The 27,929-nt window shown below is 46.4% G+C and overlaps 2 protein-coding genes across 3 annotated transcripts in view; one reads left to right on the top strand and one right to left on the bottom strand.

Moving 5' to 3' along the window:
* Nucleotides 1-6,162, top strand: part of RGL1 (ral guanine nucleotide dissociation stimulator like 1) — a 54,713-nt gene extending 48,551 nt beyond the window's left edge. For both annotated transcript variants that reach the window (XM_030455271.1, XM_008494874.2), the window contains 4 exons: nt 486-672; nt 2,044-2,283; nt 3,582-3,696; nt 4,148-6,162. In XM_030455271.1, the coding sequence (XP_030311131.1) occupies nt 486-672; nt 2,044-2,283; nt 3,582-3,696; nt 4,148-4,332 (727 nt within the window). In that variant the 3' untranslated portion in view covers nt 4,333-6,162. The remainder of the gene's footprint in view (nt 1-485; nt 673-2,043; nt 2,284-3,581; nt 3,697-4,147) is intronic.
* Nucleotides 6,163-8,646: 2,484 nt separating this feature from the next.
* COLGALT2 (collagen beta(1-O)galactosyltransferase 2) overlaps nt 8,647-27,929 on the bottom strand; it is a 39,775-nt gene continuing 20,492 nt past the window's right edge. The window contains 13 exon segments of the mRNA XM_030455305.1: nt 8,647-9,045; nt 9,406-9,612; nt 10,098-10,193; nt 10,195-10,223; nt 11,298-11,398; nt 11,941-11,956; nt 12,204-12,329; nt 14,188-14,264; nt 14,702-14,821; nt 18,839-19,043; nt 19,716-19,850; nt 20,571-20,688; nt 22,483-22,593. Of these exon segments, the coding sequence (XP_030311165.1) occupies nt 8,751-9,045; nt 9,406-9,612; nt 10,098-10,193; nt 10,195-10,223; nt 11,298-11,398; nt 11,941-11,956; nt 12,204-12,329; nt 14,188-14,264; nt 14,702-14,821; nt 18,839-19,043; nt 19,716-19,850; nt 20,571-20,688; nt 22,483-22,593 (1,636 nt within the window). The 3' untranslated portion in view covers nt 8,647-8,750.

Here is a 27,929-nt window from a genome sequence, read left to right as displayed (position 1 = left end):
ACTGAAAGAATTTGCAGCAATGATCAGTTTGCCTTTTGCAGACCTGGTGCATGTTACCTGTTACTTCACTTCAGGCAGCTGGGTAGGTCTTGAGCTGCCTCCTGTCAGAGGGACCAAGGTGTGCACACAGCAGGAGCCAGGTGCTGTTCCTCTACCTGCCCCTTAGTTTGTAAATGCATCAGGTTTGCAATCAGTCTTTTCCTGGCAAGTGAATCTGAAAATTTAACAGCCCAAAGAAGAGGCTTATTTGTTATATTTGGGCAATAACTCAAATTTGAGCCTTGCAGCTTGCCAGGAAGGTATTGTGCTAGTGCAGATCAAACTTTCTTGCTAAAATATATAAACAACATAGAGGAAATGAACAAATAGGCCAGATAGGAAAACAGACCAATGCATAAGGTAATTTGAGTCAATTGACAGCTTTGCTTAGCCCAGCTCTGTTCTGTTTTTACTTACTGGCTGTTGTGCTCTCTTTTCTTTACTAGCATGTTTCTAGGCTCTGAGATGCTCGCCCACAGCACACCCATCAAAGAACAATCCAAATCTACTCCAGGTGGGAGCTCCAGTGAAAGCACAGACTCAGCCAGTGTGTCTTCATGTGAGCTTAATCACTCTGAATCTGAAGATGTCTGCATCAGTCCCATAGGCACTCCTGATGAGGCTCAGAAAAAGGTATGGTCTGGGCATAAATAACCTGTGAGAGCTCACTGACACTGCCAGCAGGCCCTAGGATCTTGCCCAAGCCTGATTTTCATATTTATAGGGTGTTAGGGGTTGGAAGGGACCTCTAGAGATCATCTGGTCCAACCCCAAAGCAGGATCACCCAGGGCAGGCCACACAGGGATGCATCAAGTCAGGTTTTGAAAGTCTCCAGAGAAGGAGACTCCACAACCTCCCTGGGCAGCCTGTGCCACTGCTCCATCATCCACACAGGAAAGAAGTTTCTCCTCATGTTGAGGTGGAATTTCCTGTGTTCTAGCTTAAACTCCTTATTTCTTGTCCTGTTATTGGGCACTACTGAAAGAGATTGGCTTCATTCTCTTGACCCCCACCCCTCAGATATTTATAGACATTACTAAGACCCTCTCTCAGCCTTCTTTTCTCAAGGCTGAAAGCCCCAGTTTGCTCACTCTTTCTTCATTGGAGAGATGTTCAGGTTCCTTACTCATCCTTGTAGCTCTCCCTGACTGCCCATTTGGTCATGCCTTTGTAGAAGGATACCAGGTTAGTCAAGCACAATTTTCCCTTAGTAAATCCACATTGGCTGTGTCTGATAACCTTTTATCTCAAGTGGTTTGAGGTGGCCTCCAGAATGAGCTGCTCCATCACCTTTCCAGGGATGGAGCTGAGGCTGACTGCTCTGTAGCTGCCTGATTCTTCCTTCTTGCCCTTTTTGAAGACTGGAATGACACTGGCTTTCTTTTCAGGGATGTTTTGCTGGAGGTTGTCATACTGGGGTTCAGCTTATAGATATTTTAAATGAAATTGTACTGAATGTTCTTTAACCAAATGAGGCACGAGGTCCCCAACGCTGTCATCCCTGTTTGTTAAACTGTGTAGCTGGAGCATTGTCACAGAGGTTTTAACAGTAACTTGGGGAGCAGAGCAAAGAGCAAGACAAACCCATGAGCAGCAGAGGAAGGAAGGGGGGAGCTTCCATCGTGGGAAGCATATTCCCAGTGAAGTGGCAGAGAGGGTGGTGTGTGTGCACCTTCACCCGTGGAAAGGCTCCAGCTTGGGGCCGTGGTGCCTTCTGCTCCTTCCTTGTCCCTCCCGGTTGTGCTCAAGTTGGTTCTTTTCTTTGTATCTGCTGCCACCTCCTGGCCTCCTGCATCTCCTGCCTGGCTCCTGAGAGCAAGCAGCACCCAGTTGGAAACCAGTTCTCATTAAAATGGTGAAATTCCTTGCTCTGGAGGCAAGGCCCATACTTCCAACCTGCTAGGCAGAGAGCAGAGGTTTTGTTTGTGCCTTCTCAAGTTCTTCCTTCAGAATGACATTATGGTCAGCTTATGACTGTTTTTTTCTTTCTTTCTGTTGTATAGCTCTCTGAATCCTCCTCCTCCACATCCTCCTCCTCCTCCTCCACACATTCCATGGACACATCATCCTCAGGGGTGTCATCTTTAATCTCATCTCCTATCGTGCTGCCCTCTGATGAGAAGTGCTCCATCTCCATTACCTCCAAAGATTTGCCTCCTGTTTACAACCAGCAGAACAAAGATTCCTGCATCATCCGGACGAGCATCGAGGAGAGCAATGGCAACATGTACAAAAGCATTGTGGTGAGTGCTGTGGAACACTGAAATGCTGTTAGTCCTGGTGATGTTTTCATCCAGAGAATCACAGAATGGCTCAGGTTGGAAGTGAGCTTAAAAAATCACCTATCCCAACCTCCCTGTTGTGGGCAGGGATGCCTCTCAACCAGACAAGGCTGCTCCAGGCCTCATCCAGCCTGGCCTTGAAGTCCAGGGGGACTTAAATGGTGCTTTTGTTTTGGGAAACAATGAGCCAACTGATCACACCTGGCTCCAAAGGGAGGATGACAAACGTTGCCATTTAAAATATGTGGCACTTGGTATGAGTGAGAGGTTTGACAACAGCATCTTTGTAGAAGTGTCTGGTCTTGAAATTAAAGTTTGCATTTTAGGATAAAGTTCTGAGTGAAGCATTCTGATGAAGAGAATGCTCTTCTGCTGTTTTCACACCAGGTTTTGCCTTGAGCAGCTTTCCCCAGGACCTGGTTTCTGGAAACTGGGTGCTGTATGCAAGGAAGCTGATCAGCCATTTAATTGCACAGCTTATCTCTCTAGTGAAAGTTGTCAGGCCCAGCATTCCAGAATTTTCCTTCATTCCAGGTCCACAGAGGATTCTGGTTGTGCCAGGGGAGCTCTGGGCCTGTGCTGGCTCTGCAGGCACCCAGGGTGGCTCAGCTGAGCATTCAGGGTCCCTCCAGGCCTGGGGGAACACACAAAGGGTGGGGGGAGCTCTGAGAACAAGGAGCTCTACCTCATGATTTTAATGATCTGAGCTTTAAATTTCCAACAGCCATCCCCTGAGGGCCTGAAAACTTCAGCTTCTGCTGAGACAAACCTTCCTTTTGAGCATTCCCTTTGTCTGACTGCTCCAGATGCACAGCACTTCCACAGCAGACAGTGAACTCAGCTACAAGGCCAAAAATCTTTTCAGGATGTTGAAGTATTTGGCACAGGGGACTGCAGATTAATTGATGTCTGCAAACAACAGATGGGGCAGCTATTTATGTGGATTTTTATGGCTAGTTAGAACAATGCCTTGTCTCTCACAGGGTTTGTTCAGAAGAGCAGACACTGATTTTCTGCTGTCTCTGCTAGGACAGTGTCTGTCATCTTGAACAAAAAATCCACCACTCCAAATGTCACAAATCCCATGCTTCAGTATCCAGCAGTGCCTGCTGCTCCATTCCTGACCCATCAGTGCTCTGAAATCTTTTCCAAGTGCTCTGCAGACAGGCAGGCCTCTGCTAATTATTAAATCGTTTAAATCATCACATTATTACATCAGTGAATAAGCAGAATCTCTCATTGCAACTCTCTCTTTGCAGCTAACGAGCCAAGACAAAACTCCTGTTGTCATCCAGAGAGCTATGTTGAAGCACAACCTCAGTGCTGACACAGCAGAGGATTATGAGCTTGTACAAATCATCTCAGAGAAAAAAGGTAGGGAGGCAAAACCCTGCTGCTGCCTGAAAGGTTCTGCTGGATTTTGAAGGAGTTAAAGGATAAAATGTGAAGCAAGGTTGGAAATGCCACAATTGTGAGAATAAACCCACCCCCCCCAGGTAACTGGGATGATTCCTTATGCTCTGTCAGCCCCTCAGACTGTACAGGCAGAGCTTGCTTGGGGGCTGTCAGGTATGGGGAGTGTCTGCAGCTCCCTGACTGCTGTGGGGATGGGCAGGAGCTCCCCAAAAGCCTGCAAACAGCTTTCAGAACAGCTTCACCAACTGGGAGGGGATCTGGGTTTGGCCCCCCTACTCCCCCTGGAAGTACAGTTACTGTTCTCCCCTGGTGGGACAGTTGCTGTGGGCACTTGGTCAGTTCCCTGTTTCCTCCTGGTTTTCCTTACACCACAAATGAACATTTAATTACTCTGCTTCCTCTTTTGCAGAGCTGGTGATCCCAGGCAATGCCAACGTCTTCTACGCTATGAACAGCCACGGGAACTTTGATTTCATCCTGAGGAGAAAACCTATGGACAGTGGGGAAAAAATCCTGAGCCCCTGCAGCCTGATGCTTCCCAGGACTCCAAAGAGGAGCTGCTGGAGTGGCAGGCCCAGCAAAATTGCACTGTGATGGGGCTGGGGGCTGGCTGAGCACAGGAGCTGTGTCACACCCAGCAGGACAGAATCACAGCTGATGAATGTATCCATCCGGCTCTGAAAACGTTTGAAGCTGAAATGCAAAGTCACCCACAGGAAGTCTCTCTCATCCCTTGCAGCCAGATGTTGCCAGACAGATTTGCAGGACTCTCTGGACTGGAATTTTGGTGTGTTTGGGTTTGGTTTTTTTAATTTTACTTTTTGTTTTGCACATTAGCCAAAGGTGAGAATCCCTCTCAGAGGGGAAAACAAGACTTCAGCATTTGTCTGAAGTACACCACAGAAGCCAACTCTCTTTGTGAGTAAACCTTTTCCTTTGTGCCAGTATTACACAGAAGAAAGCCTAAATTTATTTTTATAGAACTGGAGAAGAAAAGTCTCAAGACAATTCTGCCTGAACCAAGGAGGAGGCCCCGGGTGGCCTCCAGCAAGCTTAAGGAGAGCACTGGTTAGCAGAAGGTGTGTGAGTTGAGTGCCACCAGCAGATGCTGCCTCCAGGAGGCATTTTGGATCCACAGACAAAGCAGGGTGGGCACATCCTGGGACAACTCATCCCTGCAGCCAGGGAGCACAGCAGGTGTGGGTATTGCTGTCACACAGCTGTCAAACTCAGTTTGGTTTTTCTTTTTTTTTTTTTTTTTGCACTTGTTCCACACCAGAAAAGAACCTATTTTGGATATTTTTTTTTCCAAAGACTGGACTTGCCTCTGGATGAATGCCATGGATTGTTCCCAAACAAGACAAACACTATTTGTCTGGATTTAGGTTGTATCCTAATGCCACCCCAGGGTGGTTTTCCTTTTCCTTTGCTAACCTGTGGGACAGAAATCAATGCCTTTTGTGTGTACTCTGAAATGCCTGATGTACCTCCTTGTAATGTGCAATCACTCATCAAGAGCAAAACCTTTTTTAACTCACATTTTCATTCCTGAGGGGCAGTGGCTTGGCCTTTTATTTTAAAAGTGGGCATTGAGAGGAGACAGATGGGTTTGAAGCATTACTGCAACCAACCAGATTTTCTACACTTTATTAATATTATAGACAACCTCCCAGCACCTCCCTTGGTCTTTCTAGAGATCTATTTAATGAATTTCCTGACATGGTACATCCTTGCAGCTGGAATAAAGGATTTTATCATCTCCTCTTTGTGAAACTCTAAATACCACACTTTTTGAGCCTTTCCCCACAACACAGCCTTCCTTGAAAGCACAGTGAGAGGTTTTATTTTAAAAAGCTATAACTGAGACATTGGACTGTAAGCAATCCTAACTGAATAGCCTGATTTTCAGATATATATTAATTAAACAAACTTATGCTCCATTTTTTTACATGCCTGGGCCTTCTCCCCCCAAGTTCTGTAGCACTAATTTCCAAAATTGGGCTCAGCTGACATTAATGCTCAGCAATAAATTCCTGATGCAAAGTGTTGGGTTGTTCCTTTTACACTGCACGGAGCTTTCTCACCTGTGTTGCACTGTGCAGTTCCTAAGCTGAAGAGTTTCAGAACTCCAGTTGCATTTTTTTATTGAGAGGGTGAAGATGGTGAGTTTGTGGCTGAACTTCTGCCCAAGACTCCAAGGGAAGTTCAGTTTTCATTGCATTTCAGTGTAAGTGTTAATGTCTGGATAGCAGCATTTGTTAAGTGTAGGATTGTTCACTCAGAGGTTGTATGTTTGAAGTTGAAAGGTGAATGTTCTTGATTTTAAAGTTACACTCTCCCAAAAGTTATAAATATGAAAAGATTTTTTTTTAATTGCTTACCTGTAATCTTTATAAAATAAATATAAAAATTGTTTTTCACTAATATTTTCCTGGAGTTAATCTATGTTTTCTCTTAGAATTTATTTATTATTTATGGCTTTTTAATACCTCACACCATTTCACTCACTGTCACACTCTCCAGCTTCAGCAGTTTTACTGTTTTAACTGTTTTAACTGTTTTTCTCTTCCCTGCCACACAGATAACTCAGAACACCCCCTTTTAGCTGTAACCCTTCAGCTACAACCTTCAGCTTTGCTTTGGTCTTCAACATCAGACTCAGTAACAGGTCTGTGCTCTTAGTTCCTGTCAGCATTGCTGTGCTACATAATTATTTTTTTTTAATTCTTACAAGTTTTCATGAAGATGGCTGCTTTGTTTCCTCAGCAATCCCAGTAAATCCCAGTAAAACCACTCTCACCTCCATTACCCACTGAGCAGCAGTAGTTTTGGGCTTTTTAAAAACCTACATTCCTGCAACATCAATGCATTGAGCTGTCCTCCAGGGATGGGGATTTGAGCTAGGGGGAGGTGTCCCTGCCCAAGGTAGATTTAGATGACTCTGAGGTCCCTTCCAGCCCAACATGTTCTGTGATTATTACATCAGATAAATGAGCACAGGCCACAGGGACTCACTCACCTCTCCAGCTCCTCTCTGCTGTTCTGTCAGACCCACATGCAGCTCAGTAGGACTGGAAGCCCCCATGGGTGTTATAACAAGCTGGGACCCTTCTTCTCTGGGGCACTTTTCCCACCACAGCTCCAGAAGCTTCCAAGTCCTCAAAAAGCATCACCAAGGCCTGGAGAAACAGAACTAATCCCAAGGGAAGCATGGAAGAGTTTAGGAACATGGTACTCACATCAACATGAAAGGCAACAATACACTGGATGCTCACCAGGTTTCCTGCTTCTGAGGGTCACCCCAAGCTTCTCACCCACAGCTCTGGGGCTGCTTCAGCCACTGCAAGGCCTTTTAAAGCAGAACCTGGGGAGGAAGTGAGAGGGTTTGTCAGAGAGGAAATGTCACAGACTGTGGTGGCCCAGAGCAGCCCTGCTCTCCATACTCACCATGTCACAGGGGCATCTGCTCCACCCGGGCCAGCAGAAGGGACACAGCTTCCAAGGAGCAGAACAGGAATTTTAATACATCCAGGGACTCCCTGATGGAGTGAGACAGCTGAAAAACTCCTGAGCTGCCTTCCCTGGCCAAAGCTATTCCCACCCAATGAAGAATAACACACAGCTGTTCATCTTGCACCAGGTTTTATGTATTATCAGACCAGCTGACAGGTAATAACATGTTTTCTTTGGCAGAAAGCACAACATTGATCAGTAATTATTTAAAAAAAAAATACAAAAACACCACCCCCAGTCACATACACTCAACAGGCCCCAGATCTGCCAGCAGGGGAATCTCAAGGTTGTGAGTTGAGGGCATCACCCCAGCACAACAGCAAGCCCCCAGATTGAGGTCTGGGCCAGCAGAACCTAAGCAGTGTAGCTCTTGAGCACCCAGCTTCTGAGAGACATCTTTTAGAGAAAAAAACACAACAACAAACAAACACCACACTCTGCTGACACATTAGCCAGCAGCAAGTACATCAGAACTCATCCTAAAAAAAGTTTGCTTCTCACGTGAAAAAAAAATATCAAGACAAGTTGCCTTTCTGTCCTATAATGTGCAATTCTATCAAGGCTGTTGACACTGATGTTTCTGTAGGTTGTCTGAATTTATAAAGATGGTGGCAAACAGTTTGTAACCAACCTTTTAAGGTTTAATGTTCCTAGAAGTCCTACACTTGATTTAAGGCCTTGCAAACAGGTTGTTAGGCTTTGTTTTCCTGAAGGAAGAAATGGAGGCACGAGTTGACAAAGTCATGACATGGACCAACTCTGCTTTGTGTTCCCTCAGGCAGTGCAGAGACAAAAGAAAACCAGCAACTTTCACTTTCTCTGCTAATTCCCAAGAGTTTAGGACATGCCAGGACACCCGTTCCAACTGGAAGGCCTGGTCAGATGCAAGTTTTGACATTTAAGGAGGGGAAGGCAGCAATGGTTTTGTGTAGAAGTGTGAGGAGAGAGAGGCTATTACAGAGGAGCTCTGCTCCAGTGCACTGGATGTTTGTTGAAGCATCCTGATTCAGCCAGGGTTACCTTTGAAAAACCAACCCAAAGAACTCAAACACTTGCCTGCAGTTTCTCACAGGGACCAGGGTAATAAAACCTACAAACCTACAAGAAATAATGGTTACACAGCAGCCCAGTTACAACTACCCAGAAAGGTATTAATGCTTGGATACCTCTATATATTAATCTTCATAAATACAGTGTTCTACATGAGGAAACTGTAGAATGACGTCATTCAAGGTTGTGGGGTTTTGGGTTGTTTGTTTTTTTCTTTTCTTCCAAAAGCTCACAAAGGCTTTTGTTCAGATCTCTGCCTTTTTCTGCACACCAAGAACACTTGTTCTTTCTCCTCCTTCATCTTCCACCAGCCTGAGAGGCTTGGTTAGTTGTCCCCACTGTGCTTTGCCATTCCAAGCTATGGGAGGAAGACCACATGAAGAGCTGCTCTACAACTTCCAAGGGTGAAAAGCTAAAGTGTGAGGCAGGTTCAGCTGCCAGGAGAGTCCTCAGCAGAAGCAGAAGCAGTCATAGCTCATCCTGGAGGATGGGGTGTTGAGAGATGACTGGGAAGGCAGGGCATCCTTGCTCTGGGCATCGCTGTGGATCTTCTCCTGCTTCTGGGATTTCCAGGAGTGTCTTCTGTCCCAGTCTGTTGACACTGTCTCATTGTCCCAGATGGTTGAGGTCTCTGTGTCACTGAGGTAGCCTGGCTGCCCAGTGTAGTGGGTGGGGTAAACAAGGAGGGGTTCTGCTGAAAAGGCTTTCAAGTCTCTGGACTCATAGTACTCCATGTACTTTGCTCTACAGAGGAGAGAAGAACGATCAGTAACAGAGAAAATGTTGAGCAGTGCCACTGCTTGTGACTCAGACACAAGCCAGGCCACCAAGCAAAGAGGGCCAAGGAGTGGAGGGAGTTGCTGGGGTGGAGTCTGACTCTCTATAGCAAGAACCACAGGCCCAACAGCATCACAGAATCATCCTGGTTGAAAAAGATCTTGAACACTATCTAGTCCTGGAGGCGACAACCAAGAAACACAAGGAGTAGCCCTGTCCTCCACTGGCCAGGCTACTAGAAGTGAGACACATCAACACTATCTGGCTGAAGGTGATTCAGCAAGACCCAGCTGATGCTAACACCAGTGACAAAGGTGCTGTACTCACACAGGGTGCTTGTTGTACATGACTGGCAGAAATTCATCTACAGGCAGCATCTTGCTGAAAGGCTCTGCTCTGATGAGTTTCTTAGCCCCTTGTAAAGAGATTGCATAACCCAAGGTCCAGTAGGAGTAGTCAGCTTCCACCAGGTTCATGACATTGGGAACTGCTTTCTCAGGCTCCTGCACCTGCATCCTTTTCCGGCCAATGTAGCTTAAAGGGTGAAACAATGGAAACTGAAAACAAAGCAAATCTGCAGCAATTACACAACTGGTTATGTAAAGCAGGGAAGGGTGGAGGTCCAATCCAAGAAGTAAATCCATACCAGGCTCACAGATTCTATCCCACACCACTCCCAGCCACCCAAGTCTTAACCCAGTGGGTGGCATAGCTGTGAGAGACAGGGACAATGTAAGGGAGGGACAATGACACTGTCAGAGCCTCAGGAGTGAGCTTTGTCAGTTCCTCTGCCACAGCAGCATTTCCAGATGCTGTTGAGATCAAACAACATTGCCCACACAAAGCAGTAATGGGTACCCATGGCCACTCCAGTACCAGCCTGGCCCAGGAGAAGAACCACCAAGAAGCCTCTGTCACCTCCCGCTATGCTCCAGCTTTAATATGCATCCCCATCAGGATCTGTGATCCTTCCCTGTGATCCCAGGAGTTCCCAGGTAGCTGAGACCCAAGTTACTCACATAAGCTCCCAGTCCAGCTGGGCTTGTTCAATGTCAGCCATCAGCTTCAGGAGCTTTCCTTTTGAACTGGTGTCGAAGCGCACGTGTCCTCTATCACAGGGTCTTCTCCAGCTCTCTGTTCACCACCTGGAACAAGAAGGGTGCAGAAAGATCCTGACCTGGCACTGAAAATGCAGGCAGGGAGCCATTTCAGGTGCAGTGGTCAGCCAGGAGAGACTGCTGGTGAAAAGAGTCCTGAAAATATCCCATGGCTCCCTCCTTGAGGGCAGGTGCAGCCAAAGGGCTCAGAAAAACCTCTTTATCAGGACAAAACTCTTCCTGGAATCTTGTAAGAAGAATAATCCTGGAAGAAGAATAATCCAGTGCCTTCTTCTCCTGAAGGAAGACTTCTGAAGTGATTGAAGTCACTCCTGCTGGATTTAGGCTGTTTGGATCAATACCCTGCCCTGGAGCCAACAACCCTGAGGGCTGTCTCCTCAAACACCTGTACAGGACCCATCACCAGAAGCTGCAATCCTCACTGTCATATTTGGGCAATTGTCTTCTTTTAGTACCCCACATCTCACTTGAAACAACCCCTCCTCTTGGTGTTGGGCTGTGTAACTCCAAGAGCTATGACCAGCACAGCCCAAATCATCTGAAGTGGACGGGGCCTTGAGAATCCCTGATCTCGTGTGTTCCTGTCCATGGCAGGGGGTTGGAACTTTATGATCTTTAAGGCCCCTTCCAACCCAAACCATTCCATAATTCTGTGTCATCTTACAGCTTTTACCACCCCAACAAGGATCTCTTAGCCCAGGTAACAGAGGTCCCAACTGTTTAAAACATTTACAATATGCCAGCTCAAAAAAGGCAATGGGCAGAGTTAATATCAACATAGATGCAGAACAAGGGGGGAAAAAAATCAGGATTTTTTTTTTTTAACATCATTTGTTCTCAAACTTTCTTGCCCTTCTCTCCTAAGCAAATGTGCTCCAAGAAGGCTTTGCAAAACAGTCATGAAAATATTCCTGAAAAAAAAAAATCAGAGTGAGCTGCTTGGCAGATGGAAAGCAGAGGTGAGAAGCTGAGTGGTTGTGTTGGAGAAAAGCCCTGTAAGCCAAAGAAAACAGAAACTGGGCTCATCTTGATGCTGGGACTGGGACTGGCTGCCCACAGCACCATCCTGCAGGAATTAGAGGCACCCCCAAAACTCTCAACCCTCTTCCCAGATGTAATATGGCTGAGGAAGCAGCCAATCTCTCCCCCGGTGTGAGTGGTCCTGGAGGAGTATGGGTCCTGGTAACCTGGGAGCATATCAACTGCTGAGAGCTTTGAGCTGACTCGTGGTTCAGTGCTCTAAGACAGAGAGAAACATCAACTATCACCACTTTAAAGCAGAGTAAATTCAGATTTAACATAAGAACAACATGGGAAATGTTGATGATGTTTCAGAGAAAAGCCACATCTCAAGGAATTCCTGCACGTTTTGCTCAAAAACCTGGAGAATAATTAACTTTCTTGATTTGCTTTTCTAAATCAAGTGGCAAATCATAGTTCCTTAATTTCTGCCAATGACTTCTTGTGAAACCAGAACTTTCAGGAGCTTGGTATATATTTTTTCTAAGATGTCTTGATGAGTACCCCAAGTCTGAAAGACCATAGGGTGGCACTTGGGGCCCCCAGCTCCCCTGGAAGCTTTTTTGCAACTCTTCAGACCAAAAGTTTCTGGCCTTAATTTTCGTTGTTAAAAAAAGGCCATAAACACCTCAGAGTAAGCTTGGAAGGTGCTCTGTCACGACAGCTTTGCAGCACTGGGATGGATGAACATCTCCAGGAATAATTGCTGTCAAACACCCTTCACTGCTGACTCCTTTTAACTATGTGTAAGTGTTACAGTTCACAAAATCTGTTAGGATTTTAAGCTGATTTTCATCTTAGTCCTGAACCACACTGCTCTGGGCTCTCTCCTGGAGAAGGACTAATTGCAAAAGAAGAAAGAAACAGAGTAAAACTGCCCCAAACAGGCTATTGGTAAGGAAGAGAGACAGACCTCTCCTCAGCCCACCCCTCCCCACCAGAAAGCCCCCAAGGAGTTGGGTTTGGTAGAAACCCTCTTTGGCAAACAACCCCAGCTGAAACTCACTTTCCATCCACAGCCTCCACTACCTTGACTGCAATCTCCTGCTCGTAGAGAGTCCGCAGCATCCGATCCCTCCTGTCTTTCCTACGCTTCAGATTGATCATGAAAATCTGGGAAGAAGAGAAAGACATCAGTCTCCTGGCTTGGGAGAGAGGGAGGGAAAAGGGAGTCCTGATCCACTCCTCTTCACCAGCTCTACTGGAAAAGCAGATCTTATTAAATACCAGCTATTTTACTACTATACTTTACTTTTTTTGCTTAAAATTGTTAAAAAAATGGGTTGGTTTTGACTTGAAAGGTTGGAAAGGTCTTTGTCTAACAACTGCTTTGCATTGCAGGGGAAGTTGCTCTTTGAGGATGACTAAAGGTGAGAGGAGATCAGTGACAGATGAGTCTGTAATTTCCAAAGATATAGGATTTACATGAAACACAGGTTAAAATTCCCAGCTCCTCTCCCAGAGGAACACTGCCCCATGTGCTTTCCCATAATGCTGCCTGTATTTAGGATTTTCAGTGGGGTCACCATCCAAGTACAAGGACACAGCAAAGGGAAGATTTTTTTTTAATTACTTTGGGCACTGAATACCCACTGCTACCCCTGCCAGAGAAAAGCAACATGCCCAGGCCAGGAATGGGGATGTCTGGACAGGGCTCAGTCCAAGCCTGGAAGAGACAGAGTCTCCAGGGGAGGGCAGAGGACTAAAACCTCATTTAAAGGTAAATTGCAGAGGGCAATATTTTTCAGTCCCAGGCAGACAAGTGCAGCCTTGTGGCCAGTGAAGCTAAACCTTGTCCTAATAAGAAATGGATCAGATTCCAGCTCAGTACAGATGCAGAAATAGTAAGTTGCATAAATAAAGTGCAGCCACAAAGGACAACATGGAAAAAAAATAAAATAAAACAACCTACACCAGCTGTGATCTAAACACAGATGCACAAACACACGTAGCCAAATGCCATTCAGCCTTCACAAGCCATGTAAACAGATGGAGCAGAATCCACCAAGAAAACAAAGGCTCCCCTGATCACCACAGCTCCCTCAGTCCAGTGCACTGCCAGCCTGGCAGCTGCACCACTGGGGCTGCTGGGGCTGCAAATAACAAGGACAGTGGTGAATTAAAGCACAGCAGATCCCTCCAACCTCCTCCCTTCAATGCCTGCCCTTCCACAGCATTAGGCAGAGTTGGGAGAGGAATCTCTGCTAGGTGTTGGGCCATCCTGGTATCAGCAGTCATCTTTTTAGTTCACTTAATGCAACAGCAGAAAAATGTGGTGACCAAGCAGAGCAGGGGGAGAGGTGCCCCAGCAAGGAGCCAACACTCATGGTTTTCATTGCTCCTGGATATACCCAGCTTAGACTAAATCCCATCTGTGAGCCTGGCTCCCCTGTTTGCTCCAGGCTCTCCAGGGTCTCTTTCAATCAATCCCTTCTGTCACTGGGAAGCAAGAGAGGTTTCCCAAAAAAAACCAGTTTTGTTGCAGAATGCAACAATGCAGAATGTTACAGACTGCTAAGTTGCTCTGCATAGTCAGGTGTAGAGGAAACAGCACGAGAACTGGGGAGTCAATAACCTGGTTTTCATCCTCACCTCTGCCTGGAAATGCCCCTCATGACAGGAAGCCCAAAGGTTTTCTGGGCACTGCCCTTGCACACAAACCTGCACTTTCAGCAGGGGTACTGCAGCCTGCAGAGCCTCAGTCCTCCACAGCAAATGCCAGAGGTATGAACATTCCCTCAGCCCCTTCCCTTTTTCTTCCCTGAGCTTGGCTGATGTTCTCCCCAAATAAGGATGGGTATTTTCTCCTGGCAAAAAGTTTAGGTCCAAAAGATGAGTGGTTGGGAAAGATCTGACTGTGTGAAAAGCAGCATAGAGCAAGGGAAGTGGCTGGGAGCTCAGCTACAGGGAGAACCCTGGGATAAATGATAAATGGGAAGACAAGACAAGGGCAGCAAAACAGGTTCCTTACTTCATCAAATCCCATCTTGTCAGGGTTCTTTGGAGGAACTGAGACATACTGTGAGGGTTCAATGGGAGGACGATCAACTGAAAGAGAGGAGAGATTGAAAGCTTCACCTTCAAACACAGGCTGTGCTGAGAGAACAAATCTGCAGGAGTTTCCATCACTGGGCTGAAAAAAAGCCCCAGGAGCTGGAAGATGCAAGTTAGTGCAGAGGTGAGTGGAGCAGAAAGTGTCCACTTCGCAAAGCAGAAGCCTGAGCTTGTGACAAAACCAAGCTCCTGGAGTCCTTTCCACATTAAAGATGCATTTCTGCATTACTGTGGGGAAGTTGAGAGGGTCTGTGGTGGGGCTGTGAGTGACTCTATCCCCAGGTAGAAAAGCAGTGGAAAATGGAAAACTGCATATGAAACCAGGGTGAGAGCAGGCAGCTCAGGATACAGCTCCCAGGGAGAAGAGAGCTTGACTGCTGGCAGCAGGGGTCTGCAAACATTACCCTGGGGGTCCCATGGTGGGAACTTACTCATGGCCTCGATGAGTGTGTGCACAAAGTTCTCAGTTTCCTCCTGCAGGGTCTGGTGAGATTTCAGGGGCATGGGAAGGAACCCATAGTGCTCCCGGTTGCAGATGAACATCTGTACTCCTGGGGGTCACAGAGGAACAGAAATGAGAGTCATGCCTTTCACTAGCAGATTTTGCTGATTTTCATGAAGCCACCACGAAACTTAAGCCAGGACCTCAGTCCCCAGAACTGCTGCTTCATAATCAAACAGCACCAAAACATCACAGAGCCATTTTCTGGTTTATTTGTGTGGCCTCTCCTGTGAAAGCCATTTCCATTTGCTCTCTAACAGCAGAGATTTTAGCTTTGGTTTTCTATTAGAAGAGACTGGGAACCCCTCTCCCTAGACTAGAAAAGGGTCTTTTTTTTTGGCCTTTGCCTTCGCACTGTGAAAACAATCCTACAGCAGAGGGCAGGACCAGCCCTTAACAAAAACAGCTTCACAGACCCAGAAGCAAAAGCAGGAAGAGGTTTCACCCTGTCCTGGGGTACTGGTGTAACACTGAACCCTTAGAGGGGAAAACAACAACCAAACCCAGCATGGCTATGGGTGATGGGAGCTTTTCCCTGAGTTTTGCAAAGCTTCTCTGTCAGAATGGAACAAATACAGAGTAACTCTTCCAGAGTGGAGGGACAAAGTTTGATCTTCAGCTTCAACAGCACAGGGGTGGCCAGATGTGGGCCCAGGCAGTTCAGTTCCCCTGGGATCACACAGGATGAAGCTGTGAGCCCCAAGGCATGGGTAAAGCTGTAGGGTCTGTTACTAACCTAGCAAAGGATTCACTCAGGGTTCTGCAGTCAAGCATCTTCCTGCTTCTGTTTGCTTTGGCTAGAAAACTATACAGAAACATATAGAATACATTTTCATCTGTGTTGGCTGAGAAATATATAGGACAACCACCTTGGGAAGTGGCCAATCTACCACCAAACACAAGTCCTTCCTCTCCAGGACCAGTTTTTACAGTGCCCTGAAGAGAGAGAGAGAGAGGAAAAGCCTAAAGAGAGACACCAGCAAGGAGGAAAAGAGGTGTTCCAAAAGAGGTGGTAATGTTCAGTCCTGCTGATCAAAAGCTTTTGCAGTTGCTTGTTCACAAGCCTGAATCTGAAGCTGCAAAACAAAGAGCAAAAGTGTCTCTAAAAACAGCAAGGGAGAGACCCACCCACCACTGGCCCTGTTCACTGGGAAGGTCCCAGCAAGGTGTGACCAGGAAAAAAACACTGTGACCCCTGGACCTCTGACTGTTCCCTCATGATCAGGTGTAACTACAGCAGCACTGGGCCTGATGTCACATCAGGCAGCACACTCCAAAACTACATGCAGAAAAGCCAAGAAAAAGAAAAACATTTCTGTTCTTTTCCATTGAGCTCTGGTAAGATCCTTTATTAATTAAACACAATCTGGAAACTACTAGAACCCATACAGCAGGCCAAGGAGATTAAAAAACATAAACCTGCCTTTTTCTTTTTAAAAAAATTGTATTTATTTAAAATGAAACAAGCACTACTACCCCTCTCCCTCTAGATATTAAACAAAAAGCAGACACTAACTGGTGTGTTGATTATTTTATGTATTAGTCCCCCTAATCCCTGGTATTTTTAGCAGAGCAGCACTGTCAGTATTAATGATCCCAGTGCTTCTACCATTTTAAGTTCTGCAAGTAAATTGCTGGCTACACAACTTGCCAAAACACATTCAGCTGTCAGCTGCAATTTAGGTAAATGGCAGAATAAAAAATACTACCTGCTGACATTAATGGGTTTGGCACTGAACTAATCAACTAATCTTATCTTGCTCACTTACTCCATTCTTATCTTCTGCTGGTTTAAATGCTGTTGATCTGGATAGAGTCACACCACTATTTCTGCACCTTCTGGGGTAAAAGTTACTTTAGAATAATAATACTTATTATTTTATAATAAAATAAGTTGCCACAATGGAGAAAAAAAGCTTTAGATAACATGTATTACCAACAAGCTGGACTAGTGGAAAGTGTCCCTGCCCACGCAAGGGACAGATCATCTGTTTCTAGATGATCTTTCAGGTCCCTTTCAACTCAAATCATTCCATGATGCAGATTCTTAGTCTTTAGAAGGTTTCACAGCAGGTTTCACAGCCATGCCCTTAACACACAGCCACAGTCAGGCAACCCAAATTTTCCCCAGGTCTCCACAACCTCACCTTCCTCCTGGGTGCCTATGGATCTGCAGAGGCTCAAGCTACAAGGGAGCTGAGGAGATCTGGGTGGATACCTTGGGAGGGCAAGGAGCTCCACAGAGTTGACTTTTGTCAACAAAACACCCACAGTGAGGTTTGTTCTGAGTCCTGACTCCTGCCACAGGCTGTGTCCTCTCAGAAGTGGGATGGTCCCAACAAATCAGTGACTTCAAGCAATAGATTCAGTGTTGGAAATGGATAGTTTCATCTGGGGCCTTAAGTGCAGTACTTGGCTTGGAAAAAACCCTACATAATTTATGACTTGAGAGAAATAAGTGAAATTACTCCACAAATAAGTTTACCTTAAACTCCATACATTTTTCACATTTCTGAACTTGGATTGTCATTCTTTTAACCTGGGTGACAAAATTCAGCCCAGGACACAAGCCAACAATCTGAGCAGATCAAAAGGCCAGGCTGCTGGAGCAAAGCCTTTCATGTCATGGCTCAGTCCTGGAAAGGCTACAGTGTTCTAGGATGGAAGATAAAGTGTGGCTCTGACTCCCTGAAATATTTCTTAAGCAGCTGTTGCTAAAGCAATGCAGTTACCACACTCTTTGGATGCTGCATTTCTGGGATAGCTGTCAGAGGGATCAAGTGGGGTAGGTGGATTTGAAGGAGCCTTCTTTGCTATCCAGACTTAAACCTCAATTCACAGAATCATTTGGGTTGGAAAGGAGCTCTGGGATCATCAAATCCAACCCTTGATCCACTCCCCCCGTGGTTCCCAGCCCATGGCACTCAGTGCCACATTCAGGCTCTTCCTAAAATCCTCCAGGGATGGAGAATCCACTCCCTCCCTGGGCAGCCCATCCCAATGCCTGAGCACTCTCTCTGGAAAGAATTTCTTCCTAATATCCAACCTAACCCTGCCCTGGCAGAGCTTAAGCCCATGGCCTCTTGTCTGAGTGATCTCTGCCTGGGAGCAGAGCCCAACCCCCCCCTGGCTCCAACCTCCTTTCAGGGAGTTGTAGAGAGTGATAAGGTCTCCCCTGAGCCTCCTCTTCTGATGTCCTGACTCTGAAAATCAAGGCCCCAAAGGTCTCCTGCAAGTTACATCTCACCTCTGCCTCCCCAGGGCTACAATTTCAACTCTTGCTGCCTTTCCTCTATCAGGTGCCTTTCTCCTTTGGTACCTCATCCTCTTCCAGCCAAGTTTTGAAAAGCTCACTTAGTCCTATCCAGACCACACCATCAAGAACTTCAAACTAGAAAGATCACTAAAAGGACAGGTTCTGGCTCCTGTGCTGGTCAATAAAACAGACCTTCAGCTGCTTCTTTCCTTTTTCTAACACTGGCTACATACAGCCCTGCCAGCCAGGACTTTGCTGGGGATAGAACACTCACCAGGTCCATACTCCAAAAATAAACAAAACTAAGCATCCTAAGCAATGTCCTTTAAAGATGCTCAGACTTCTCTGCAAACACCAACAGACAATTCCTGCTGAGCTGCCATGAAGCAAAGCCTCATCAGCACTATGGTGAGTAACTTGGATTTTTTGAAACATCTAAAAAGAGTTTTTGAAGTCTTTTGCCCTCACCCCTCCTCACGGATGTCCTGGAAGTGGTGGCCTTGGATACCTTACCTACAAACTTCAGAACACCTTCCACTCTCACAGCATTCACCTGTGCTCACTATTGTCTTGCTGTGACACCAGTTGAAGGTGGATGCTACATATTTTCTCTCAGAAATGCTCTTCCATCCCCGAGCATGGCTTCCAAATAGCTATGATTCAAAATTACTTTGCAAATCACTTGCTGCTGATCAAAAAGGGAAAGGAAACAGGAACTTATGACACCACAGAAGCCAACACATGACTTTTGGCCAGTGAACTCAAAGTAGAGATCTGGATGTGTCCTACCAGCAAAGGCTGCAGACCTACCTGCCTGGCGACTGGAGAAGGCAAAGACCATGATATCATCAAAGCTCCAAGTGTAGTCCTGGTGGGGTGGGTAGAACATCAGCTTGTTGGAGGCCTCTTTCCTCAGGTCAATGAGGAATGTGGAATGAATCATTGGGACAGCAAAGCAGCCTGTCCTCTTCCACTCCCGAATCAGGGGATAATCCAAGGTCCTTTTATAATAGCCCTGCAAACACAAGGAGGGGGCTGCATGTTACAAGAGCTTCTGATTCAAAGATGCTTCCCAGCAAAAGCCCTAAGCTCTCCCCAGCAGAGACAGATAGTGCCCAGTTCTCAGATTTTTAAGTTTCCTCCATTTGGGGAGGCCATTGCTTGGTTCTGAGAAACATCTCATGCTCCAGAAAGACAAAAGGAGTAAAGAGGCCACACTTGCAACCTTCCTTTAGCTCAGCTTCCTCCAGATTCAGTTTTTTCAACTGAAAAATCTGAGATAAAGAAGCAAGTTTCAGTTATATGCCTGCACACCTGATGAAGAACATGGATTGTTCTGCTAATACCTACAGGTCAGGTGAAAACAAAGCCTGAAAGACATTTACAGACTGCAATGGCCACTCTGCTCTTATTCCCAGATTCCCTAGAAACGTATGGTCCTTTCCCAGAGATACCCACCCAAGCCCTTGGATGCAGAGAGAGGAGGAAGCTGTGATGGCTGTATGAGACTGCTGTCCTCACCACATACCAATAGCACCTCTGCATGCCTCAGAGCTACAAAAGCTTCTTTTTCAGAAGGACACTAAAAAAGGCAATGGGAAAGCCCAAAGAACAGAAATAATGCCCACTGCTTCCCAGCCACATGGCAGGAGACCTTTGGATACACAGCCCAGCACCAGTCACTTGCCTGAGGAGTGATGCCACACCAGAAGTTAGAGTAGAGAGAGCGAGACTCAAGCATTGGTGCCACCAAGGTCTTGTTTTCTGCTATCAGCAAGTTCAGGGTTTGGGGGTTGGTCAGTAAATTGTCTGCATCAATAAACTGGAGAAGAACAGAAAAGGGAATTTGTTGTTAGATGAAATTACTTGCTTCTCTTGACAGTGTTTTGGGAACAAGGCAGCCAGAGGCATGAGGCTGGCAAAAAAGCCAAAGCACTTCAGGTGGTAGTCTGGTAGCCTTGCTACCTTGGGGACACATCACTGTTATGGGTAAACTGCCCCTGTGACAAAGGTAGGAGACGGGATAAGATGCAGAGCCTCCCTCTGATTCCACAGAACATCACTCCAGCACAGGGACAAAATAAAATAACATTGATGAAAATGCAGGGCAGGTTTATTCTGTGAAGAGGATCAAGAAGAACTCTTTAAAACTGGCTTTAAACCCTCAATTTTTTCATAGGCTGTGGGAACATCATTACCCACTGCTGCAGTGACCAAAGGTACTCAACTTTCCACAACTGAACCATTTCTCTTATACTTCAGCAAAAACCAGGTGGGATTTCAATCTGGGGGGACCCTTGCAGGTACCTACCCATCCCCAGGACTATATTCAGTCCTGAGCCCTGTGGAGAAAGCCTATGGCTTACTCAGGGACTTCTCTCTCCAGCAGCAGTCTCCTGCTCATCAGAACAAGACATGACCCACAGCATCTCATTCCTTGCCTTTTGATGAAGACTAAATATTTTGGCAGCCACAAATATCAGGGTGTCTACCTGAAGAGCTTTTTCCTAAAGACAGACAATAAATCAAACCTTTTATTTACCAGGATGTAGTCTGCCCACTTCTCTCTTGCAGCATTTAGGGCAGCCTGTCGGAGTTTCATTATATGAGTGAAGCGGGACTTTGGCCAATGCTTTGGCCCAATTTCTTCTGGGTAAGACCTATAAAAAAAAAAAATTATTTTAACCTATTTCTGGGACTGTCAACCTATTCTATTAGACTAGCAAAAAAAAAAAAAAAAAAAGTAGTCACCTCAGGCAACCCAGGAGAGGTTTTGAGGGACAACAATCCCAAGTTTGGTGCTGGCACGTGTACACAAGCAGCAGTGCAGCATTTCCATAAGCAAAACAGCACTATCAAACCCAGAAATTCCTTCTGCAGTGGCAGAGGTTACCCCACCAAGCTGATTTACCTCATCTGACCCTCTGGTAAAAACTTATCTGTCTCTGCAAGCTTCCAGTATATTCAACAAAGCTAAAGATGTGTAGATGAAGGCCATTTGGATTCCCTGGGGCTCTGGGTATTATTAATAAATGTAAACACATCCTGCTAACAGCTCTTAAATGTCCAAACACCCAACCCCATGAGACCAGAGCAAAATTATCTGCATGTCTGTTTTCAGAATCAGGTCCAGAAGCAAATGCTCTGTAACAAATATGGAAGGAATCTCAGGGGCAGATCCCTATGTGACAAGAATTCAGGACTTGGAAACAGTGCCAGCATAAGCCAGTGAAGGAGCTGAGAATTTCCAAAATGTGTTTCAGAACTTTAAAAAGCCAAGTTGAACAGGACTAAGAAAACTCAATTCCAATGAAATTATTTAAAAAGTCAATTAAAGAAGCTTCCCCTGTAGCTTCACACAAATGCCCCATCACTGCACTGATGTAAAGTGATAAAAGTAAAAGCAACCCTAAAGAAAGGGGAAACTGGTGATGGAAGAAATAGAAAACAGAACACAACAAGGAATAACTTATATTGTTTTAAAAGGGAAAGGGAGAAGGGAGAAGGGAGAAGGGAGAAGGGAGAAGGAGAAGGGAGAAGGGAGAAGGGAGAAGGGAGAAGGGAGAAGGGGAAGGGAGAAGGGAGAAGGGGAAAGGGGAAAGGGAAGGGAAAGGGGAAAGGGGAAGGGGAAAGGGGAAAGGGGAAAGGGGAAAGGGAAAGGGGAAAGGGGAAAGGGGAAAGGGGAAAGGGGGGGAAAGGGGAAGGAAGGGGAAAGGGGAAAGGGGAAAGGGGAAAGGGGAAAGGGGAAAGGGGAAAGGGGGAAAGGGGAAAGGGGAAAGGGGGAAAGGGAGAAGAGAAGAGAAGAGAAGAGAAGAGAAGAGAAGAGAAGAGAAGAGAAGAGAAGAGAAGAGAAGAGAAGAGAAGAGAAGAGAAGAGAAGAGAAGAGAAGAGAAGAGAAGAGAAGAGAAGAGAAGAGAAGAGAAGAGAAGAGAAGAAAAAGGTGTTGCCCATCATTCCTTATAAGAGGATTTTCTTTAAACCTAATTTCATATTTCAAAGCAATGATCCTGCAAATCATCCAAAGGCACAACACACTGAATTAAATCTAGTTCTCTGGCTCAGAACTTACTAAATATTTGATGGCTTGGACAAAACTTCCAAAGACACTATGGGAACAAGCTATGATTTCTCTGCTTCTTTGCAAATAAAGAGTGACAGTTTTTATTCCCTGTAGCTTTTGACGTGATTTGTTTACCATGCAAAGAGAGCAGCTGCAGCTGTTAAATAACTGAATGGAAACCGCTTTCTCCTCCAAAATTCTGTATGCATTGTTTCACTAAGCCAGAGACCTTTTCAATTTTAATGGGACAACATACCCCCCACAAAAAAATCCATGTTGTAATGCTTGGACATGTAGTACATCTCCTGGTTTGAAAACTGAAAACCTAGAAAATCTGACATCCATGCCAGACAGGTTCAGTCAGGGACTGACAGTCCCTCACTGCAGTACTCACTGGGGGTCTTCCAATGGCCTCCACTCCACATCATGGTAGAGGTGCTGCACATTCTTCAGCCACTCTCTGAGGACTGCTGTGGTATTATCAACACTGTGGTCAGTGGCTACCCTGGAAAAATGAGAGCAGAGAGCCTGATTAGCACAACACTTAGATCCTTTGCCTTTTCCCAGGTAGTAAATAAGTCAGGGATAGAACCTATTTCTTACAGGCACATCCAGCTTTTGGCAGAACTCAGGGCAGCTCCACAGATCTGGAAGTGCTCTTCTCCTGCCTCACAGGAATCACAGCAGCTTTACCATTCCACAGATACAGAACAAAACTCTCAGCTTGGTTCATCCAATGGAAAAGACATCACAGGCCATCCCAAGATGAATGGTGCAAAGTAAATTAGCTGCAAAGGTCCTATCTTCAGATGTACCAGGATTTTGCTCTGCTTGCTGATGTCCTGCAAGTCCACCTTCCATCATACATCACTGCCTCACCCTATGGTCCAGGAATCAGTTTTGCCAGGACCAGGGCTCTGCTAAGGCACTAAGATGAGGGAAAGAACACCTCACTTGCTGCTACACAGCATGGAAAATTATATCCAATGCCTAAGAAGCCACTTCCCTTCAATTTGCAACCTGCAATTAGCACAGCCCCTCACAACTGCCCCATGTATGGCCAAGCTTAGCACAGAGGTGGCAGAGGAAGGCAGCGATGCTCAACATACACCAGGATCAGCATCAGATCTCCTTCCCCCCCCACTATGCCAGCATGTCCTGCACTGCATCCCCAGCAGCATAACCAGGAGGCACAAGGAGGTGATTCTCCCTCCCCCTCTGCTCTCCTCTCTTGAGTCTCCCCTGCAGTGCTGCCTCCAGTTCTGGAGCCCCCATCATGGAGCTCTTGGAACGAGTCCAGAAGAGGCCATGCAGATGCTCAGAGAGCTGGAAAACCTCTCCTATGGAAACAGCCTGAGAGAAGTGGGGTTGTTCAGCCTGAAGGAAAGAAAGCTCTGGGGAGACCTTAAGAGCACCTTCCAGTACCTGAAGGGGCTACAGGAAAACTGGGGAGGCACTTTTCACAAGGGCATGGAGGGGGGGAATGGCTTCAAAATGTGTCACGGTTCAGGCCCAGCCGGTACCAAAGGGGCCTCTGCTCACTCACCCCCCATCCCCATTGAGGGACAGGGAGGAGAAAATCCACCTTAGGGTTCATTAATTGAGGCAAGGACAGGGAGGTTTCCACTCCCCAATTCCAGTAACAGGCAAAACAAGACAAACTCAGCTTGCAAAGAAAAAGAACGGATTTAGTCTACAAGGAGAAAGAGAAAACACAACCAGACCTTAACTTCTTCCCTTACCTCTTCCTTCTTCCCCGGCCCTTCCCGCTTCACTGCCACCTCCCCTCAGGGCACAGGGGACGGGCAGGGGGGGTTCAGGATCAGTTCCCCACACGGTGTTTCTGCCGCCCCTTCCTCCTCAGGGGGAGGACTTCTCACATTCTTCCCCTGCTCCAACACGGGGTCCCTCTCATGGTAGAGAGTCCCTCAGGAACCCCTCCGACATGAGTCCCTCCCGTGAGGTGCAGTCCCTCAGGAACTGCTCCAGCCCGGGCTGCCCACAGAGTCACGGCTGCTGCGGGAACAGTCACCTCCTCTGACACGGGGTTCTACATCGCTGCAGAGCCACATCTGACCCTCTCCAAGATCCTGCACAGGCTGCTGCTTCAGCTCTGCCCCACCTGAGACACTTCAGGGGCTACAAATCCACATTTACCCCACTGGGGTCCTTCAGGGACTGCTCCCCCGTGCTCCTCCATGGGCTGCAGGGGCACAGCCGACATCTCACCATGGGCTGAGGGGAAATCTCTGCCCGGGCACCTTTCCCCCTCCTTCACTGACCTTGGCGTCTTTCCTCTGGCACTACTCTCCCACCTCCTTCTCTCCTCTGCTGTGCAAGTCTTTTTTTTTTTCAGTTTTGTTTCCCCTTTCTTGAACATGTTCCTCACAGAGGCACATCCAGCTTCCTGTATCTGCTCAGCCTGGGGCAGAGGTTGGGCCAGGACTGGAACTCTGGGAGCTTCCAGCAGCTTCTCCCAGGAACCACCCCTGTGGCCTCCCCACTTCCAAAACAGCCCTGCACCAACCCAAGACAAAATGGAAGAGGGGAGATTTAGGTTAGACTTAAGGAAGAAATGAGGATGCTAAGACACTGGCACAGGTTGCCCAGGGAAGCTGTGGATGCCCCATCTCTGGAAGTGTTCAAGGTCAGGTTGGATGGGGCTTGGAGCAACCTGGTCTAGGGGGAGGTGTCTGCCATGGCAGGGAGGTTGGGATTAGCTGCTCTTTAAAAAAAACTTTGAACCCATTCCAGCCTGTGATTCTACGTTACAGGCAGCAAGCAACAAGGCTGCAGCTCGGATAGAGGCAGCTTCCTCCACCTGGGATCATCATTAAGTCTTCAAGCAAGAAAGCCAAGTCATGTCCCAGCTGCTCCTTTCCAGCCCAGGTTTCCTTAAGCCTTTGCACATCCAGCTCCTGATGTCCTCTCACATGCTCATGGTGCACCCCACTGTAAATTCCCTTTAGCCACAGGGCTGCTGGGTTTTCTTGGCCAGAAGGCAGGAAAGAACCATTCCTGGGAGGACACAGCCCATGCAGCCAAAGCTCCACTGGGAATTTACAATCCCTTTGGATATATAATCCATATATAAACATATATATAAATACTCCCAAAGGTCCCATGGGGAAATAGCAAGGGTGGTATGAAACACATCTGTAGCATCCTGAAAAGAATATTTGTCTCTAAACAGCTGCCCTGACAAAAGGGACATTGGGTGGAGGGTGGCTTGGGTGGAGGCCTCATTCATCAGCCATCTGGACTCTGTTCTCTCAAGGACAGACCCTCATTTGGGAAACCACCCTGAGAAACAGGGCTTGCAAGCTCATCCCCTCCTCCAGTGGCCATCCCAATGAGCTGAGCACTCTCCTTATTCCATAAGGGACAGGGACAGGCAAGCTGTACACTGCAGAGTGACATCTTGTGTGCCCCATGTAAAGCCCCTGGAGAGGGCACATGTGCAGAAATCAGGGATATTGCTTTGTTATCCCATCTGGAGGGGCCCAAGAGAACACCTGGCTGTGCAAGATATGTCAAAGCCCCCCCCCAAAAAGGGGGGGTCAGGGGGCATAAAAGAGGCAGACTGGGAATGCTGGATGTGTGCCCATCATCCATGGACCACAACTTCCTACCCAGAGCATCCCTGGATCCAAGGGCGGGGGGATCTTTCCTATCTCTTCCTTATCTCTCTCTCTCTGTTTCATGAGGGTAACATAGTTTCTAACTTTAAGTTTTACTCCCGGTTGCTTTGTTTTGTTATTTGTAACCTGGTGTTCTGACAACTTCCTGAAGTTTTGCTAACTTGTAATCCATTGCTTTGAAAGTACCATCATTTCTTATTCTGCCAGTTGTAATCTGACATGTTTTATCATCTTCCTCACTTTTAAGTAAAATTGTGTTTTTATACAAACCTCCTGAGTCATAATTTTACTCCTAGAATACTGTGCAAAGAATTCCCCAAACTTAATCTCACCGAATGGGTTGTTAAAAGAGATTAATTAGAGGAGGAGGAGGATTGGGTCCATCTGCACACAGGCTCCTCTCTGGAGGAGTTTAGGAGGCAAGGGGGTCCAGTCCCAATCTCCCTGGGTCGACCCCAACTCTGGGGAACTCTACCCATCCCTCTGTGGGACATAAAGATGTCACTTTGTGAGATGTGACAGTGCTGCACCCACCTTGTAGGTCGTGACAAGATCTCTAAGGGGATGCTGCTGAAAGGCTGTGCTGAGTCCCCCATCAACTCCTATAAACCTCTTATGTTGTCCTCCAGCTCGAGACCAAAAGGCACTTCCCACAGTATCCTTCACCCTACCTGAAGCCAGAGATACCTGTGGTTAGGGGAGGGCATGCAGAAGAGAGAAAGGAGCCATATCCCAAGCCTCAGTGCTATTCCAAGCTATTTCAGGAAAATACCTCCACCCCAAGCCATCCTATGATCCTCCAGATGAGAATGAGGCCATGAAGCCATACTAGTTCATGCAGCCAGAAGTTCCCAATCCCACGGGGTTAAGGCTGGCTTAAATTAAAAAATAATCAAGAATTCAGATTTTAGGTTTATTTATAATTAGGGGAACACTTAAGGACAGGAAGCTTATTTGTTGAATATTTATTCCCATCTATTAAAATGACAAATATTTCAAGTTCAGCAAGAGAATGGAGGCTGGTTTCCTGCTCCTATTAACTCTCCCCTGACAGAGCAAGGCTGGGTTTAGTCATAATTTCAGTTTTTGCTTTGGACCAAGACCCTGGCTCTGACTGCCCTGTAAATCTAGTTTGCAAGGATGTTTGATTGGCTTAAAACAGTCACAGTGCTGACTTGGTAGGGCAGACTAAGGTGCTCCATGTATTTTATGGATGTCAGCTTATCAAGCCCCTGTTGCAGCACACTTTTTCATCAAGCATTTCACCTTTTGTTTTTTGTTTGTTTTCCTCCTACGTTGTTAGTAAACAACAGCTCCAAAAATCCTAGAATACCAGTGATAAAAGCTTTTAGTTCATCAGAAACTTTTGCCATACAGTGGGACCAGAGTACCAGTAGGCATGATGCAAATCAAAGTAAAATTGAGGGTGGACAGCCTAAAAATTGAAGTCCAACTTGCACTGCACCTCTTGCCATGTCCAGCTTGGTCAAGGACCCTGGCAAATCCTTAAAGTCACAGATAATTCCCACAGCCACGTCCATGTGGCTGGGTTTCCCTCAGCAAGCCTCATCCCAGCCCTTCTAACCTTGCATGGGATCTGTGTGGAGATGTAAAAGGGATTTTCTACTGGAGGATTTTCTATTCAGCTTTGTAAATGTATTGGTGGAGGAACTGTTGGTGGGGATGTACAACAGAAAAGCAACAGTCAGAAATGAAACACAATTTCCTTGACAGAAAAAAAAGGATAAAAATAGAAAAGAAAAAAATAGAAAAAATAAGAGGAAAAAGGGAAAAGGGAAAAGGGAAAGAAAAGGGAAAAGGGAAAAGGGAAAAGGGAAAAGGGAAAAGGGAAAGGGAAAAGGGAAGAGGGAAAAGGGAAAAGGGAAAAGGGAAAAGGGAAAAGGGAAAAGGGAAAAGGGAAAAGGGAAAAGGGAAAAGGGAAAAAGGGAAAAAGGGAAAAGGGAAAAGGGAAAAGGGAAAAGGGAAAAGGGAAAAGGGAAAAGGGAAAAGGGAAAAGGGAAAGAATAAAAAGAAGGAGAAGAAGGAGAAGAAGGAGAAGAAGGAGAAGAAGGAGAAGAAGGAGAAGAAGGCAAAGGAAAACAAAAGGAACAGGAAAAGGAACAGGAAAAGGAACAGGAAAAGGAACAGGAAAAGTAGGAAAAGTAGGAAAAGAAGGAAAAGAAGGAAAAGAAGGAAAAGA

Source organism: Calypte anna, chromosome 8 (assembly GCF_003957555.1).
Source record: "Calypte anna isolate BGI_N300 chromosome 8, bCalAnn1_v1.p, whole genome shotgun sequence".
NCBI lineage: Eukaryota > Metazoa > Chordata > Aves > Apodiformes > Trochilidae > Calypte > Calypte anna.
The sequence above is the reverse complement of the archived record's forward strand: the minus strand, read 5'-3'. Positions and strand labels throughout refer to the sequence as shown.